Here is a 13,047-nt window from a genome sequence, read left to right on the forward strand (position 1 = left end):
CCACCGAACAATCCCCTTGGAAGGAACACAGACTAATCACTTCAGACACCCTCTTGACTTAAACACTACAACCCTGCAGACAACACTTGAATATTAACAACAAGGGGTAAGAAACGTGCATAACAGATTGCAAAGAACGTTGTGGAATGATACCTGATCGCGCTAAGTTTGACAAATAAAGCGGCCAAGGTAATGAAAATTATTTGCGTATGACCCATTTGGTGGAACTCGGAAGGTCCTTTTCCCGCGTACTAGGGTAGGGAACCTGTCTTACCATCACATATCAGAAAAGAGGGCCCGGAGTAAAACCTCTTTTAAACATTACCTTCTTCCGATATCTGGTTATGACGGAAGTTTTGAATGGACGCGTTGAAATTTTGTCACCGTGTAAAAGGCTCTGTAATGTTTATAACAGGGAGACTTTTGGGGCTTTGTTAACGAAGTTCGTCAACACTTTGTACCTGACTTTCCTCATCCTCAAGAACACTCACATACTTACATACCCACGGTTATTTTGAAGGACGTTAAATCTAAAAAGTCGGTACAAGAGGAAGAAACACTGTTTAGAACGTGCGGAACACATGAAAAAAAAGTGTGTCTCGTGTCTGGGTTTGACGATTGTCGCGGCTTGATTGATCAGTAGTAAGAGTCATTAAATGTCGACGTATTGATAAGTCATTGCCAATAACACTTGACACTTGTCCTTGCTTACATGTCCGGTCGTCTGGGAAAAGGCTATAAAAGAAATTACGTTTTTCTGCAGAACTCAATCGCTGAAGGAGCCACGCAAGAAGAATACCAGCTGATCAAAGTTTGAGAGACCAACTAACTGAAGACCTGACCAAGACTAATGATGATCACGACTGGAGTGGTATTTTTAGCTGTGCTGGCTGTCCAGTGTGGCGCAGGCGAATCTTTGAGAGGCCTAGGTATGTTCTGTTCTTCCTTTCCAGTCTAAAATCGGAATGTGGGCTCGTTCAGCTGAAATTAGCTCAGCCATCTTCTTCAATGAGGTATAACTTTGATGCCGAAACGTACCACATGCATGAAGGTCTGAATTTACTTGTAATTAAACCAGCTATTAACATGTTAGGACAATTCAACTAGTCGGTTTGACGCCGACATGAGCTACGAATCGGATAAAAATAACTTTGGTGAACCTCAAAAAACGAGATCAGATATTTTCTTGGGTTTACCTCATGAGTAGATTTACCACTCGAGTATCGCGTGTCTAACATTAATACTGTAAATTCGAAGCATGCTTTTGGAGAAATGGTTGCGATAACTTCGCCGGCAGAGGCAGGCCTCAGATATTACAGCAGCTATGTTCTTGACGATCTCATAGCATTCTTTCAGGATGGAAAAAACACAAGTACCTAAAGATTTGTGTTTTTCTGGAACGAAATCAAATCTTATCAGAATTGCAAATCCCATCAAAATTGTTTTACTCTGTTTATTTCGTGACTTCTTAACTTTATTAGAGTGGTTTGTCGACAAAAACTGACAACTGTCATTTATTTCAACTTAAAATAAAAAAAAAACGCTATCTACTTTTTCGGTAATCTGAGTATCTTGAGAGCAGCCTCCCAAACAACAAGAGCACGCAAACCAGAAAAATGAAAGCGAACATTTTGAGAGAGGACAAAATGAACTCTAGTCTATCAGGGATCAAGTTTGATACTTTGATACGACAAAGATTGAGTGCGAAAAATACAACTTTCTGTAAGCAAGCATCTGCTCTCTAGATGAGACCAAATTGGGATCGACCGGACATTTTTATTAGGGAGCTTAAGCAACGACAACGGCGACGCCAGGGATAACGCCTAATAAAATTGAATTAATATTTTACGAATTTCGCAATTGTATAGATCCACTCAGACGCCTATGGCTCTTAAAGTGTGTTTAAGATTAAATATGTCACGACAGCGTTCAATTCCAAATAGAAATGCGAAATATTAGCCATCGTCGTTCGCGTCAGACCACGCAGAACTTGGTCATTTCACGTTGTTGTTTTGCAGAGGACGGCAAAGAAATGTACAAAGATCTATAGCGCACGTACACAGCCGTTGTTCTACTCCTTTTGTTTTGAAGCGTTTTCGTTTCCGTAGCCGTCGTGGTTTGCTTCAGCTCTCTAAAGCATTGTTATCGACGCTTTGTTAAAGCAGGATAATTCTGGCAGATCGGACGTAGCTCATGTGAAACGAAAAGATGTTTACTCACTTTATCTAAAATACAGGAATGTACAGGTTACAAATAATCCAATTAACGTACAATTCTAAAAACCTTGTAGGGAAAGACATAACAAGGATCGTCAGGATTTTCTTCAAGAGTGATCAATTACCACAGGTCATACATTGTAGGAAACGATAAGCTATATTTGATAGTTATATCGTTAACGGCAATGAAAGAATGGACTTAATTAAAACAATCCAAAGTCGATTATCGTTATGCCGCAGAATGGGTCAGTCAGTGTTTGTTTTTTAATTATTTGGACTGAGGTAGGGTTTCATCTTTTGCGTCAAAGGGCTGTTCTTTATCTATCCAAGTTTTAACTTAAAGAAAATGTTAATTCGGCTTTTTTTGTTGCCATACTTCAAAACACTTCATATTAGGCCTTGCAACTCACTTAGTACTGTCCCTTTCACCATTGTTGGTTCGAAAATGTGTTTTGGAATGGGTATAGTTTAATTACTGTCGACTTTCCTTTTGCGTCATCGGTGACCTAAAACACCAAGAAATCAGTCAGCTCTTTCTGTGTGGTCATTAGTTTTGTTTTGACTACACGGCACATTGTTATGAAAGCAGATCTGAACAACATCGAGGATTTAAGGTAGCTGCAATTGGACATCGCAAATCAGTGTAACTCTATCAACTGACTTGGCAACGATCTCCTTCTCTTAACAGCTTGCAACAGATTCAAGCTTAGTCAATTTTTTTTCAGCTTTTTTTCAAGTCAATGATGCCTTGGTACCGTAACCATCGCAAATCTTGCGGAGGACAACGTTGAAAGAAAACATTTTATAAACTTAAATTTTCTTTGCTGAAATTCAGAGGACTAGTTTTCAATCATTTTTCAGCTTTTCTCAAGACAACGATGCCTTGGTAACCAGCACAAATATTACGAAGGACAGCGTTGAAAGAAAACATTTCATAAACTTCAATTTTCTTTGTTGAAATTCGCAGGACTAGTTCGCCATATCAACAATGATGACTGTCCCTACCAGAGACCAAAATCCTACTGTGAGCAGGGGCTACTTTTCTCCAGTGAAGATGAATCAGACTGTTACGATGACAGCGAGTGCTCGTCGCCCATGAAATGCTGCATGAAGGGTTGTGGCAAAAAATGTGTCCAGCCTGTTCATTATTCCACATGTAAGTCTCCTCGATCGACCTCTTTGTATAGCTTTGTAGGTACATGTAAATCATTCTTGAACATATATATTTAAATTAGAATTCTATCAGTACTTTTAACAGTTATGATTATACTTTTGATATCCCTAGTTCTCCTCGTTAATAAGAGTTTTGAAAAGCCCCGTGGCAGCATTCTTTTTATAAAAAATAGTTACCTTTAACAAACGTTTTTCAGTTGAAAAAAATACTCTTTTGGAATACAGTCAAAGCTTTTTTTAGTCAGATGGGTTACTGTAATACAGAAAGGTGGTAATATTTTCACTACCCCTTGACTCACCTTTTTAAAGGCGATGTCTTCATTGCGCCTAAGCGCTCACTCGACAAAGAGTAAACCTGGATTCAAACCTCTCTGTGATACGAGTAATAAAAGCGTCATACAAGCAGAATTGTTATGTCTCATTCTAAGAAAAGGAAATTTTGTTCATGGGGTTTATCTTACAGGTGAGGTCTCGTTCACCCCCATCTGCCCCTAAATTGTAGGTGGGTCTTCCTCGGGTACACTTGTTATATAAGTAATTAGTGTTATGTAAGTTTTCTCTTGTTATGTAAGCAATCAGTGCAGGCTTCGAAGATAATAATAAAAAAATAGTTGTAGCTGATATGTAATGTTGTACCTTAGATTTTTGCCAAAACTGAAGTGTTCATCAGATAAAGTCTTATCGTTAAAAGTTGCTTTTTTCTTTCAATTTACAATTAGATTAAGAACTCGAGATTTCTAAATGTTTTAGAAATATGGTTTATTGACCAAGATTGAGGTCAAGATGGCTGGATTTTGGCCAAGTTCCTGTTTTGCGTGTTTATGGACCGAGACGGAATCTATGGCTTTTGAGGAAATATTTCTTGAAGATAGCTCCATGTTGGCCTCTCGGGTGGCCAATCACAGGGCAGGATTTAGCTCATCTTGCCCGCTCACAGAGTTAGCCGTATAATAAGCATTCTTGCTAAATTTCCTTCAAGTAACTTTTTTCAATTATTTTTTACGCATTATATGTAGTTAGAATTCTACAACTGCTCTTGATATATATGAATCTAATCGTTAAATAATCACAGACATTATGAAAACAGTCTATCTTACCGACACGGAACTATGCAACTGAATTCAACTGAATGATATACCGTTAAGAGTTCAAGCCAGTGTCAGTTTAGAGAAGGTTAGAAAACAGAAATTTTCCACTAACAGAAAAGTGAAACCTTAAATTAAGATAGGGCTAAAGCATATTGTATACATCCCTTGAAACTCTATGTTGGTAAACTTCACCTAGACCTGTTTATTTGTACAGGTCTGACGAGATTTAAACTGTAAATTCTCCTTTCTGTTTCATACAAGAGACTTTTACCGCCTGCCTTAAATTTGCGTTGACTTTTGAGGAGAAATTGACTTTTGATGTTCGTTTGTTGATGTTTTCAGGGACCGATACTCCGGTCGATCTGGCTATCGTGCTTGACGCGAACGAAAATACTTGGGAGAAAGTGAAGAACATGACCAAAGAGATCATAAACGCGACGACAGTATCAAAGGATGTCACGCATATTGCCTTGGTAACGACAGCTCTGCCCAGTCAGACGCTGTTGAGGTTTAATCAACTCAATGATAGCGAGATAAGCCGTGACAAAGTCTTGAGTATCATTGACGGGTTTGAACCACTAATGAGGGCTGGAAAACTTAGTAAAGATCTGAAGAAGGCAAAGGAAATGTTTAAAGAATCTAACGGCGCTAGAAAAGACGCAATCAAGGTAAAGAGATGAAGTTAAGAGTAAATTTACAAAAAAACAGCGTTTTCATTCACTGGCCATGTATTTGAAAAGTAATCTCTTTTGAATAGAATCAAATGTTATAGTGTTAATTTAGTTCTAAAGGATTAAAAATTGGAGTATTTTCATTCATTAAGATTAGACTCAGGGCATTTATTTCGGACAGAGGAGAACGTTGAACGGTTTGTAGATTTGAGCAACTAGCAAATAAGCTGTTCAGCTGTCTGTTTCAAGTGGATGCGAACTGGGAAGTGAAGAAGGGGTTGCGGTGAGGGGGTGGGGGAGGGGCTGGTGAAAGGACCCCTGCGATCCACGGACCTCCAGAGGAAGAGACCATGATTGGTCTCTTGTCGAGAGCTGAGTCCGTAGACCTGCTCTTTGAGAGCCTCCTGTAAAGCAGACAGGGATTACAACATCTGAGAAAGGTTACTGATATATCACTGCATTCTCAATTCCAGTCATATGGGCAAATTTACAATTTGAGCTCGTGGCTGAAGCAGGTTTCATTATTGTCTTTCTCAGGTTCTTCTTGTCATCAGTGACGCAAACATGAGTCCCAACGAAAACAAACACGCTTTAGCCACTTCCGAGTCGCTGAGGAAATCTGGAGTCCTGGTACACACTATTGGCGTTACCATGGAAATGAGCTTAATGCACTTGGTGGAAATCGCTACGAGTGATTATTACGTCTGGCCCGGTGTTGACCACGAGTTGTTGTGGATGCTTAAGGAGCTGGAGAAACAACCAGGCGACATCAATCATTCATCGCAAACAGTGGGCCTTTCAAAATTGTAACATTTCAAGCAGTATAAACGGTTTCTCTTATCCTACTTAGGGTCTGGGATTATATCATCATCGTCATCGTCATTGTCGTCGCCATCATCATCATCATCATCATCATCATCATCATCAACTTTATTAAACTCTCGAATTTATATAGCCACTAACAGAAATTCGCTTCTCACATTCTTCATACATACACTTAGCTTAAAGCTCGTATGAAAACTTCGATCTTCTCGTTCGTTAAGGTTGCGATTTGGCAAATTTAATTAAACGGAAAACTGTTCGATAAATTAGAGCGAAAAACGTGTTCTTTTAAAACTTGTTGCTAATACAACTAAAACTATATCGTCCTAGATATCAGTATCGGGTTTTTATTTGGTAGTGCCCAAACGCAGGACGAACTGCTGCCGTAATATTAAATGTATTTACTCGAAGAACTTTTAATACTTTAAAGCGTTGGTTTCAGTTCTTAGACTGGGAAGTATGCATGTGGCATGGATGACATCTTGTAGTTGTACACAATATAAAGCAAATAAAGAAATTCACGCATTGATCAGAGAATGAAGATGTTTTCTTGCTTCCGCTGAAGATCATGAACACAAGTACAGTGTTCGTGTACTAAGCGTATTTTTGCCTCCCTTGGATGAGATGCTCGTCTCAGCATGTCACCAGAATCCAAACCTGTGAATCAGCTGAAATTGTTCAGGTCAGGATCGAGTCCATGACATCAGTTGAACTTTGTTTTTCTCAGGGTCCATTTAGAAGGGAGGAGGGGTGAAGAACTGTCCATATAAAATCTATGCAGGGATGCACAGCCGGTAGAGAACGGTTTTTGGCTACGCTTTCCCAAATAAGTTTGACCTCAAGTGCATAAGGTCCGAACTTGTTCTTAACAGAATAGCACGGCAGGGTTTCAGTCGTAAACAATATGATTTATAAACTGAAGCACCATAGCAATCCGAGATAGGAGACATTTTCGAATCTGGTATCCTGGTGTATGGGATTTTGTATGACTCGCTCAAGCTCTCAAGAAAATCTCTCAGACGCAATTTTGATTTACTCGGTAAATTTAATTTTTTTTGACCAAGTAGGATTTTCAAACGCTAAAAAGCAATAACAACGTGGAACTAGCCTTGCTTTAAAATGTAACTAGGAAATGGAACAATTTTTAACTTAAAGTTAACTATTGAGAGATTGCTTGTTGTCTATTTTTTTTTTTCAATAACTCGTTATTTCTAAAACAATAGAGCAGTTTTCATTTGAGTGTCGAGAAGTAATTGGTTTTCCATCACTACGCCACACGAGTGGCTTAAAAAAAATTAGCGCCACTTTTTGATCCAATGAGACTAGTCAAGACTCGCTCGCACACGTTTTCCCGCGCTTCGGATCAGCTACATGTAATTACTTTTGAGTTTTGATTGGTTCACTGGATTGCTAGCGTCCTTTCTGATTGGCTGAAGTGATAACTTTGGTATCTGGCTTTACGACACTCAGTTGAAAACCGTTCTGAAATCAACATAAGTTGTGTTGTTTATTCCTTCCTGGTTATATTCCTCAACAACTTCTTTTTCAGAGAACCTGCAAGGAATAAACATTTTGTTACCGAAGTAAGATTAATGATTTCGGGTACAGTTCTCAGGAGATTGGACATTTAAGCAGTTCAAGTTGCAAAGATACATGATCATTTTCCATAGGAAATAACTTTGTGATTAGCTAAAATGGCGAGATTATAAATCAGCTTACCGGGACAGGGTCGTTTTGACATTTTCTTGAGTAATTCCAGAAGATAAGGAAAAAACTGGGTGTTGAATACGTTACGAGAGTCGTGTGTTATGTCAACTAGAGTCTTCAAATTCAGCATCTCAGACCAGACTGCCACAGGAAAAATCTCGACCCCAGTCTTTATCAGACTTTGGGCCTCTTTCTGAAGGTTGAGCATGGTGCGATCCCACGTTTGTCCTCCGTCGGTAAAAGCAAGAAGAAGCTAAAGAAGAAGATAGAGCGAATTAGCTGTCATTTATTACATGGCTTGTGTTGGTAGCTGATATAACGCACCCTCTAATTGGCTAATTCTAGGGTATTATTCTCGCGTAATGCCCACCGGCCGATTGCGGGCCTGCAAAAGCAACATAAAAAGCCATATGATAAACGACTTATTAACCTCGAACGTTCGGTCTTCACGGGAAAATCTCAAACCTGGCCGCATTGACCTCGCCATCGCTCGGTCAGTACGCAAGGTATCGGTGTGAGAATTTCCTGTTAAGACCTCACTTCTCTTTCAAATTACATGTTCACACCAGGAATGACTAACGGGTGATAACGGATGTAAATATATCTGTACAACAGGCCTAGGAAAACTGCCAGTACTCTAGATATCTGTATTTGTTCCAAATGAATTAATTATTAAAATTATTCTCTCTTATCATTGTTTTATTACCGCGAAATTTGAAAATAAGTAAAATAAATGTTGTTTTTGTTTAGCTCTGATGTTACGCAGTCGAACCGTTATTTTTTACGAAAGCTCGAAATAATAATTATCCAAACTGTATACCATATTTTTCTATAAATTAACTAGAGCGTAAAAGGTGAGATATCAGTTTTTATATTCTTACCTTTCCAGCATCCTTCCTCCCCGATTTGGAAAAGACCTCTTTTCGTGCCATGCGCAAAGCGAGATCGATACGTGTCTGTCCGCTGATGAACTGGAGACTATCAACAACTTTCATCACGTGATCTTGGGTGAAGTTGTTTCCCGTGAGGGTGTTCAAATTCAGCTCGATGTGAGGCACACTGTCAATCACGATGACGCCGACGTGGGTTTTCTTCTCGGAGATGGTGAAAAGCGTCAGAGTCTTGTCCACCATCTTTTTTATTTTGTTAAAGTTCTCAAGGCCAACACTCTCTGATGAATCGATCATGAATACCAGGTCCATGGGTTTTTCACACACTACGTAGAAATAAATAAGTTTGTTATATCTCCCAACTCAAATACTCTTTCCGATTGGAGGAGAACATGCCACGTATTATGGCTCAAAACTCACTGACTCACGAGGGCGAACAGAACTCACTAACTCCCTAGTGAAATAACAACATGAACTCTCGACTCGCACGTGATCAGGTCGTACATCTTGAAACCGCCGCAAATTTGTCTGCCACCCCTCGTCAAGGAAATAATTTTTTTGCAGTGTATTCCATTTTTTTGGTCCATTTCTGAGTTGGGATGTATAACAGAAGAATGAATGACTGACCCCACGCGAAACAGTGCGTTTTGTTTCCCGTGGGGCCAGCTATTAAGTGCTCAATACTGTATGATGCTGCAGTTCTCTTTCTAAAAGGTTGGATGTGGAAGGAGCACTGTAAACTTCTACCACAGCGCCTAACCTCGGTTACAAGTTCATGAAGTCTGCGAATTAACTCTATTGTGTGCCTCTGTAAATAAAAAGCTATCGCGCGTTACTTTAATTTGGTATGGTGTAATATGCTATTATGTCAGTACTCTTAAGTCGGTGGATGTGACTGGTGTGTATAACCATTTGTCCTACAACAGAGAAAGTGTATTGCCAAGAAAAACAAAGATGATACCTACAGAAGCACACAATTTTTTTGCCAGCGAGGGGAAACAAACGTATTAAAAAACAGGTAAGAGTGGCGATTTCTGACATCTTTCAGTGACAAGCACGTTAAAACAATACGAATTTAAAGGTGTCAAGGGGTCTATAAAGCTAAATCCATACTTCCGTCTGTTCTTTTTTATCCAGTTGACCTGCACCCCTTTAAAACCTTTATTTTGATTCCTTCTTGGTAATCTGCACCTCTTTTTTTCTTAGGGCTGGAGCATAAATTATAATATTTAGAGAGGAAGCCACATCAGCCTTGGCTGGTTTTCATGGGGGTACTCTATCCTGATCGAATTTGGCCGATCGAATTGGAATTTGGAAATGTTGGTTTTTACGTCCGTCCATCCTTTATTCTTTTCTTTTGTTCTCTCGTTCGTTCGTTCGTTCGTTCGTTCGTCCATAAAAACGTCAACTAGCTTTACTTCTCTTTTTGTGTCGAGGCTTGCCAGATTTTGGTTCAACAGCAGCTTGGCATGTCATGTAGCAACCATTGTAACAGCACTTGTACTCAGATTTCTCGTTCTTGTCGCAGTCTACATCCACCGTGCACTGATGGGTGACTGGTATCGCGCAGCGCGTATACCGCGTCATTGGAGGACATTCACCGGTATTTTGCACTAGATGAAAAATAGAAAAGAAAAACAAACAAACAAAAAACAAAAAAAACAAAAAAACAATAAAACATTGAATAGTGGTAGAAAAGCAAGACTTTTGGAAAGAGAAAACTTTTAAGTTATCGATTTTTAAGCCGACTGTAAGGGCTAAACATGTTAAGAAAGAATCCACCACAAGTTTGAGTAACAAGCGAAGAAAAACTTCGTACCGAGATTATGTACATTGTATTGCAAACTTCTGTTCGACTCAATCTTCTCAAAAGAAATCATTTCTAGCAACACCAAATGTCGAAAACAAATTTTGAAGTTCATATGAAACACTTGAACGTACTGGTGACATGACACTGATGATGTAATTTTACCAGTGATTGCACAAGTTCTCTGAACTACAGTTTTCTTGAGTTCCCATGGGAAATAGTTTTTGGTGTTATCTCAGGCAACTGCTGACATCTTTAGCTTTTAGAAAATGCAAAAAGGACTGTAATGTAGTGAAAGTTATTCTGGTACAAGGTTTTTGTCCATTGAAAACGATTTCCTATCGGAATTCTTCTTAAAGGTCAAGCCATACGTGTCAACTAACCCACAGTATTCTTTATATAATTCATGCAATCCTAAGTCATTTTTTCCAACTTACAGAAAGTTTTCGCTACGTCAATTGAGTCAAAACAGTTTCCTTAAGTAGACAAACGACAGAGAGGCAATGTTAAACCAAAAGGATAAAAGTTCAGCTAAGACTGATGAAGCTTAATGGCTATTAATGCTGATTACGAAAGAAAAACACAAAAATGTTGGACAAATTTCGCAAGACGAGATCTTTCCAAACCGCCATTTGCAATCTAATCGCGTTGAATTAAGGTAACTTCATTCGCGTTTTGACCATTTAGCGACAAAAAATACGGGTTCGAGTATTGTTCAATGTTTTTGACTTATAGAATCTATTCTCGTTCACTAAATTTCTAACAATAAATTTGCTATCAAGATTAGACGCAGATCTTAGTTATTTTGTGTTGAAATGTAACCAGAGAGTCCGATTTTTGGAGAATTTAGAGAATTTGCTCTCTATGTACCAACGCATCAAATGTGTGAAAAAAACATTATTAATAATAACGCTTATCTACATACACATTGATGACACGGTTAAAATCATTCTCTCAGTAAAAAAAAAAAAATGGAACAGTGGAATGCACAGGGTCATTTCCTGAGAAATGTATAAACCCCAAGTTGGAGGGAGCGCCCCTTAAAAAAGCTGTAAAGCATAACATTTTTCAAAGTCCTTCATATGGAAATGATCTTGATAAATTATTTAAATGATCTTGATAAATCTACTCTTGGGTAAATGTGGCTTGGAATGCACGTTATCCTAAAACTCCTTCATATAGCGTTACAAATATTTCACACTGTTTCTTTCATGTTACAGACTAACGCATCTTACGCCATTTGGCTGCCAATCTCTGTTTTTACAATTGAAAAGCGTTGATGTTGTCCACTTGTAATAGAATCTGTCAAGTTACCTCCTAATCTCCTAATAATATAACCATTATCATAGAATCCTATCGCAGTAATACCTTCAGGCAACGAAACTATATACATTTGGAAAGCTTAAGTCTACATTTGAGAACCTCTTTTATGCCAAAAATAGTCCGGATTAGTTTCTGCCACAAAAAAACCCGTCGTCTTATATCTCTCACTGATATGGCGGCCAGGCTGGCAATAAAGAGGCTTGGAACTTGTTGCTTTGTCGCAGCCGATGTATTTATCAAAAACGCAAAATACATACTTTTAAACATAAACCTGGCCTAACATAAGCAATCTATGATTGTATAGAGGCAAAATCGATATATTTATGGTTAAACTGAAAAACAGAACATAGGAACGAGTGCATACAAGGTAACAAAGAAGTCTTGCATGATCCTTATGTATACAAGGTCACAGATAAGATCATTTTGCAAACTACTGCTCTAGTCATCTTCGTTTACTTACGTGATTCATCCTCGAATTCGTTCTCGGAGCAGACCAATGCGCCTAAAAGCGACAGAAACACTGTAACTGCAAACAAGCGCATGTTGTCTTCGTTCCAGAGGAGGTCAGAACTTCTGCTATGTTTCCTTTCTTAAGTAGGGAACAAAAGCTTCAACACTCTACAGATGATGGTGATATCTTGCCCAATCATATATCCCGAACCATAACAAATTTGACGGACAAGTCATAAACTTTATAATTGACCAATAAAAATTTGTCTTATAAACGCAAGATTAATGCCAAAGCAAAGGAAACGTGCTCAGATTAAAACATCTGTTGTCAGATTTTGATGGATATCTATCAAATATCAATACCGCAATATATTAAATACTAAAGAGACCAAAAAGAGGAGTTTCCTTCCGACAGACCGTCCGAGCCACTCGTTAGCCTCCCCCCAACTGGCTCATTTGGCTAGCTCTCCGCCAGTCTCCTTCTTTTAGCTCGGTACACACCGGGGGAGCAGACGTGTTACGAAAACGCGAAGCGGGGAGAAACCCCTTTGTGTGTACACATAGGACGCATGTTGAAGGGACAGTGCTGACATCTGGTGCACACATAGCGGATATTGGTTTATTTCTATGTTGTGGCGGGGACAGTTTGCAAGAGCAGTGCAGATGATGCGACATCGAAAATTGAATTTATTTTAATGTTTGAGGAGAACAATGTTGAGCGATACACAATATCCTCGCTCTCTGAAGACTAAGGTCCCTTCCACACTGTACTACGCCGGAGAAATTTGAAAACGGGGGTTTCACTCTGAAAATCCATCAAACGTTTTCCGTCCACACTACGCCGGAGAAATTTAAAAACGCAACACTCACCTGCCATTTTGGATTTGTGTGTGAGGATTC

At 39.0% G+C, this 13,047-nt stretch overlaps 2 protein-coding genes across 2 annotated transcripts; one reads left to right on the forward strand and one right to left on the reverse strand.

The window, feature by feature from the left end:
* The first annotated feature begins 135 nt into the window (after window positions 1-135).
* LOC145486228 (uncharacterized) lies at window positions 136-6,910 on the forward strand. The gene is made up of 4 exons (XM_081464847.1): window positions 136-929; window positions 3,184-3,372; window positions 4,820-5,145; window positions 5,686-6,910. Exons 1-4 carry the CDS (start codon window positions 851-853, stop codon window positions 5,956-5,958), a joined length of 867 nt encoding a protein of 288 aa, XP_081320973.1. The 5' UTR covers window positions 136-850; the 3' UTR covers window positions 5,959-6,910.
* A 99-nt stretch (window positions 6,911-7,009) lies between these two features.
* On the reverse strand, window positions 7,010-12,341 carry LOC145486225 (matrilin-3-like). The gene is made up of 5 exons (XM_081464844.1): window positions 12,158-12,341; window positions 9,986-10,180; window positions 8,559-8,893; window positions 7,690-7,930; window positions 7,010-7,524 (listed from the first exon to the last, which is right to left on the reverse strand). The coding sequence occupies exons 1-5, from the start codon at window positions 12,237-12,239 to the stop codon at window positions 7,478-7,480; spliced, it is 900 nt and encodes a 299-aa protein (XP_081320970.1). The 5' UTR covers window positions 12,240-12,341; the 3' UTR covers window positions 7,010-7,477.
* Between the last annotated feature and the right edge of the window lie 706 nt (window positions 12,342-13,047).

Source organism: Orbicella franksi, chromosome 5 (genome assembly GCF_964199315.1).
Source record: "Orbicella franksi chromosome 5, jaOrbFran1.1, whole genome shotgun sequence".
Taxonomy (NCBI): domain Eukaryota; kingdom Metazoa; phylum Cnidaria; class Anthozoa; order Scleractinia; family Merulinidae; genus Orbicella; species Orbicella franksi.

Excerpts from the sequence above, each read along its gene's own strand:
- LOC145486225 (XM_081464844.1), bottom strand. The coding sequence starts at position 12,239 with ATGCGCTTGTTTGCAGTTACAGTGTTTCTGTCGCTTTTAGGCGCATTG. Across the intron at positions 10,181-12,157 it reads CGAATTCGAGGATGAATCAC|TGCAAAATACCGGTGAATGT; the intron begins GTAAGTAAACGA and ends TTTTTCATCTAG. Across the intron at positions 8,894-9,985 it reads GCCTCGACACAAAAAGAGAA|TGTGTGAAAAACCCATGGAC; the intron begins GTAAAGCTAGTT and ends ATTTCTACGTAG.
- LOC145486228 (XM_081464847.1), top strand. The coding sequence starts at position 851 with ATGATGATCACGACTGGAGTGGTATTTTTAGCTGTGCTGGCTGTCCAG. Across the intron at positions 930-3,183 it reads CGAATCTTTGAGAGGCCTAG|GACTAGTTCGCCATATCAAC; the intron begins GTATGTTCTGTT and ends TGAAATTCGCAG. Across the intron at positions 3,373-4,819 it reads GCCTGTTCATTATTCCACAT|GGACCGATACTCCGGTCGAT; the intron begins GTAAGTCTCCTC and ends TGATGTTTTCAG.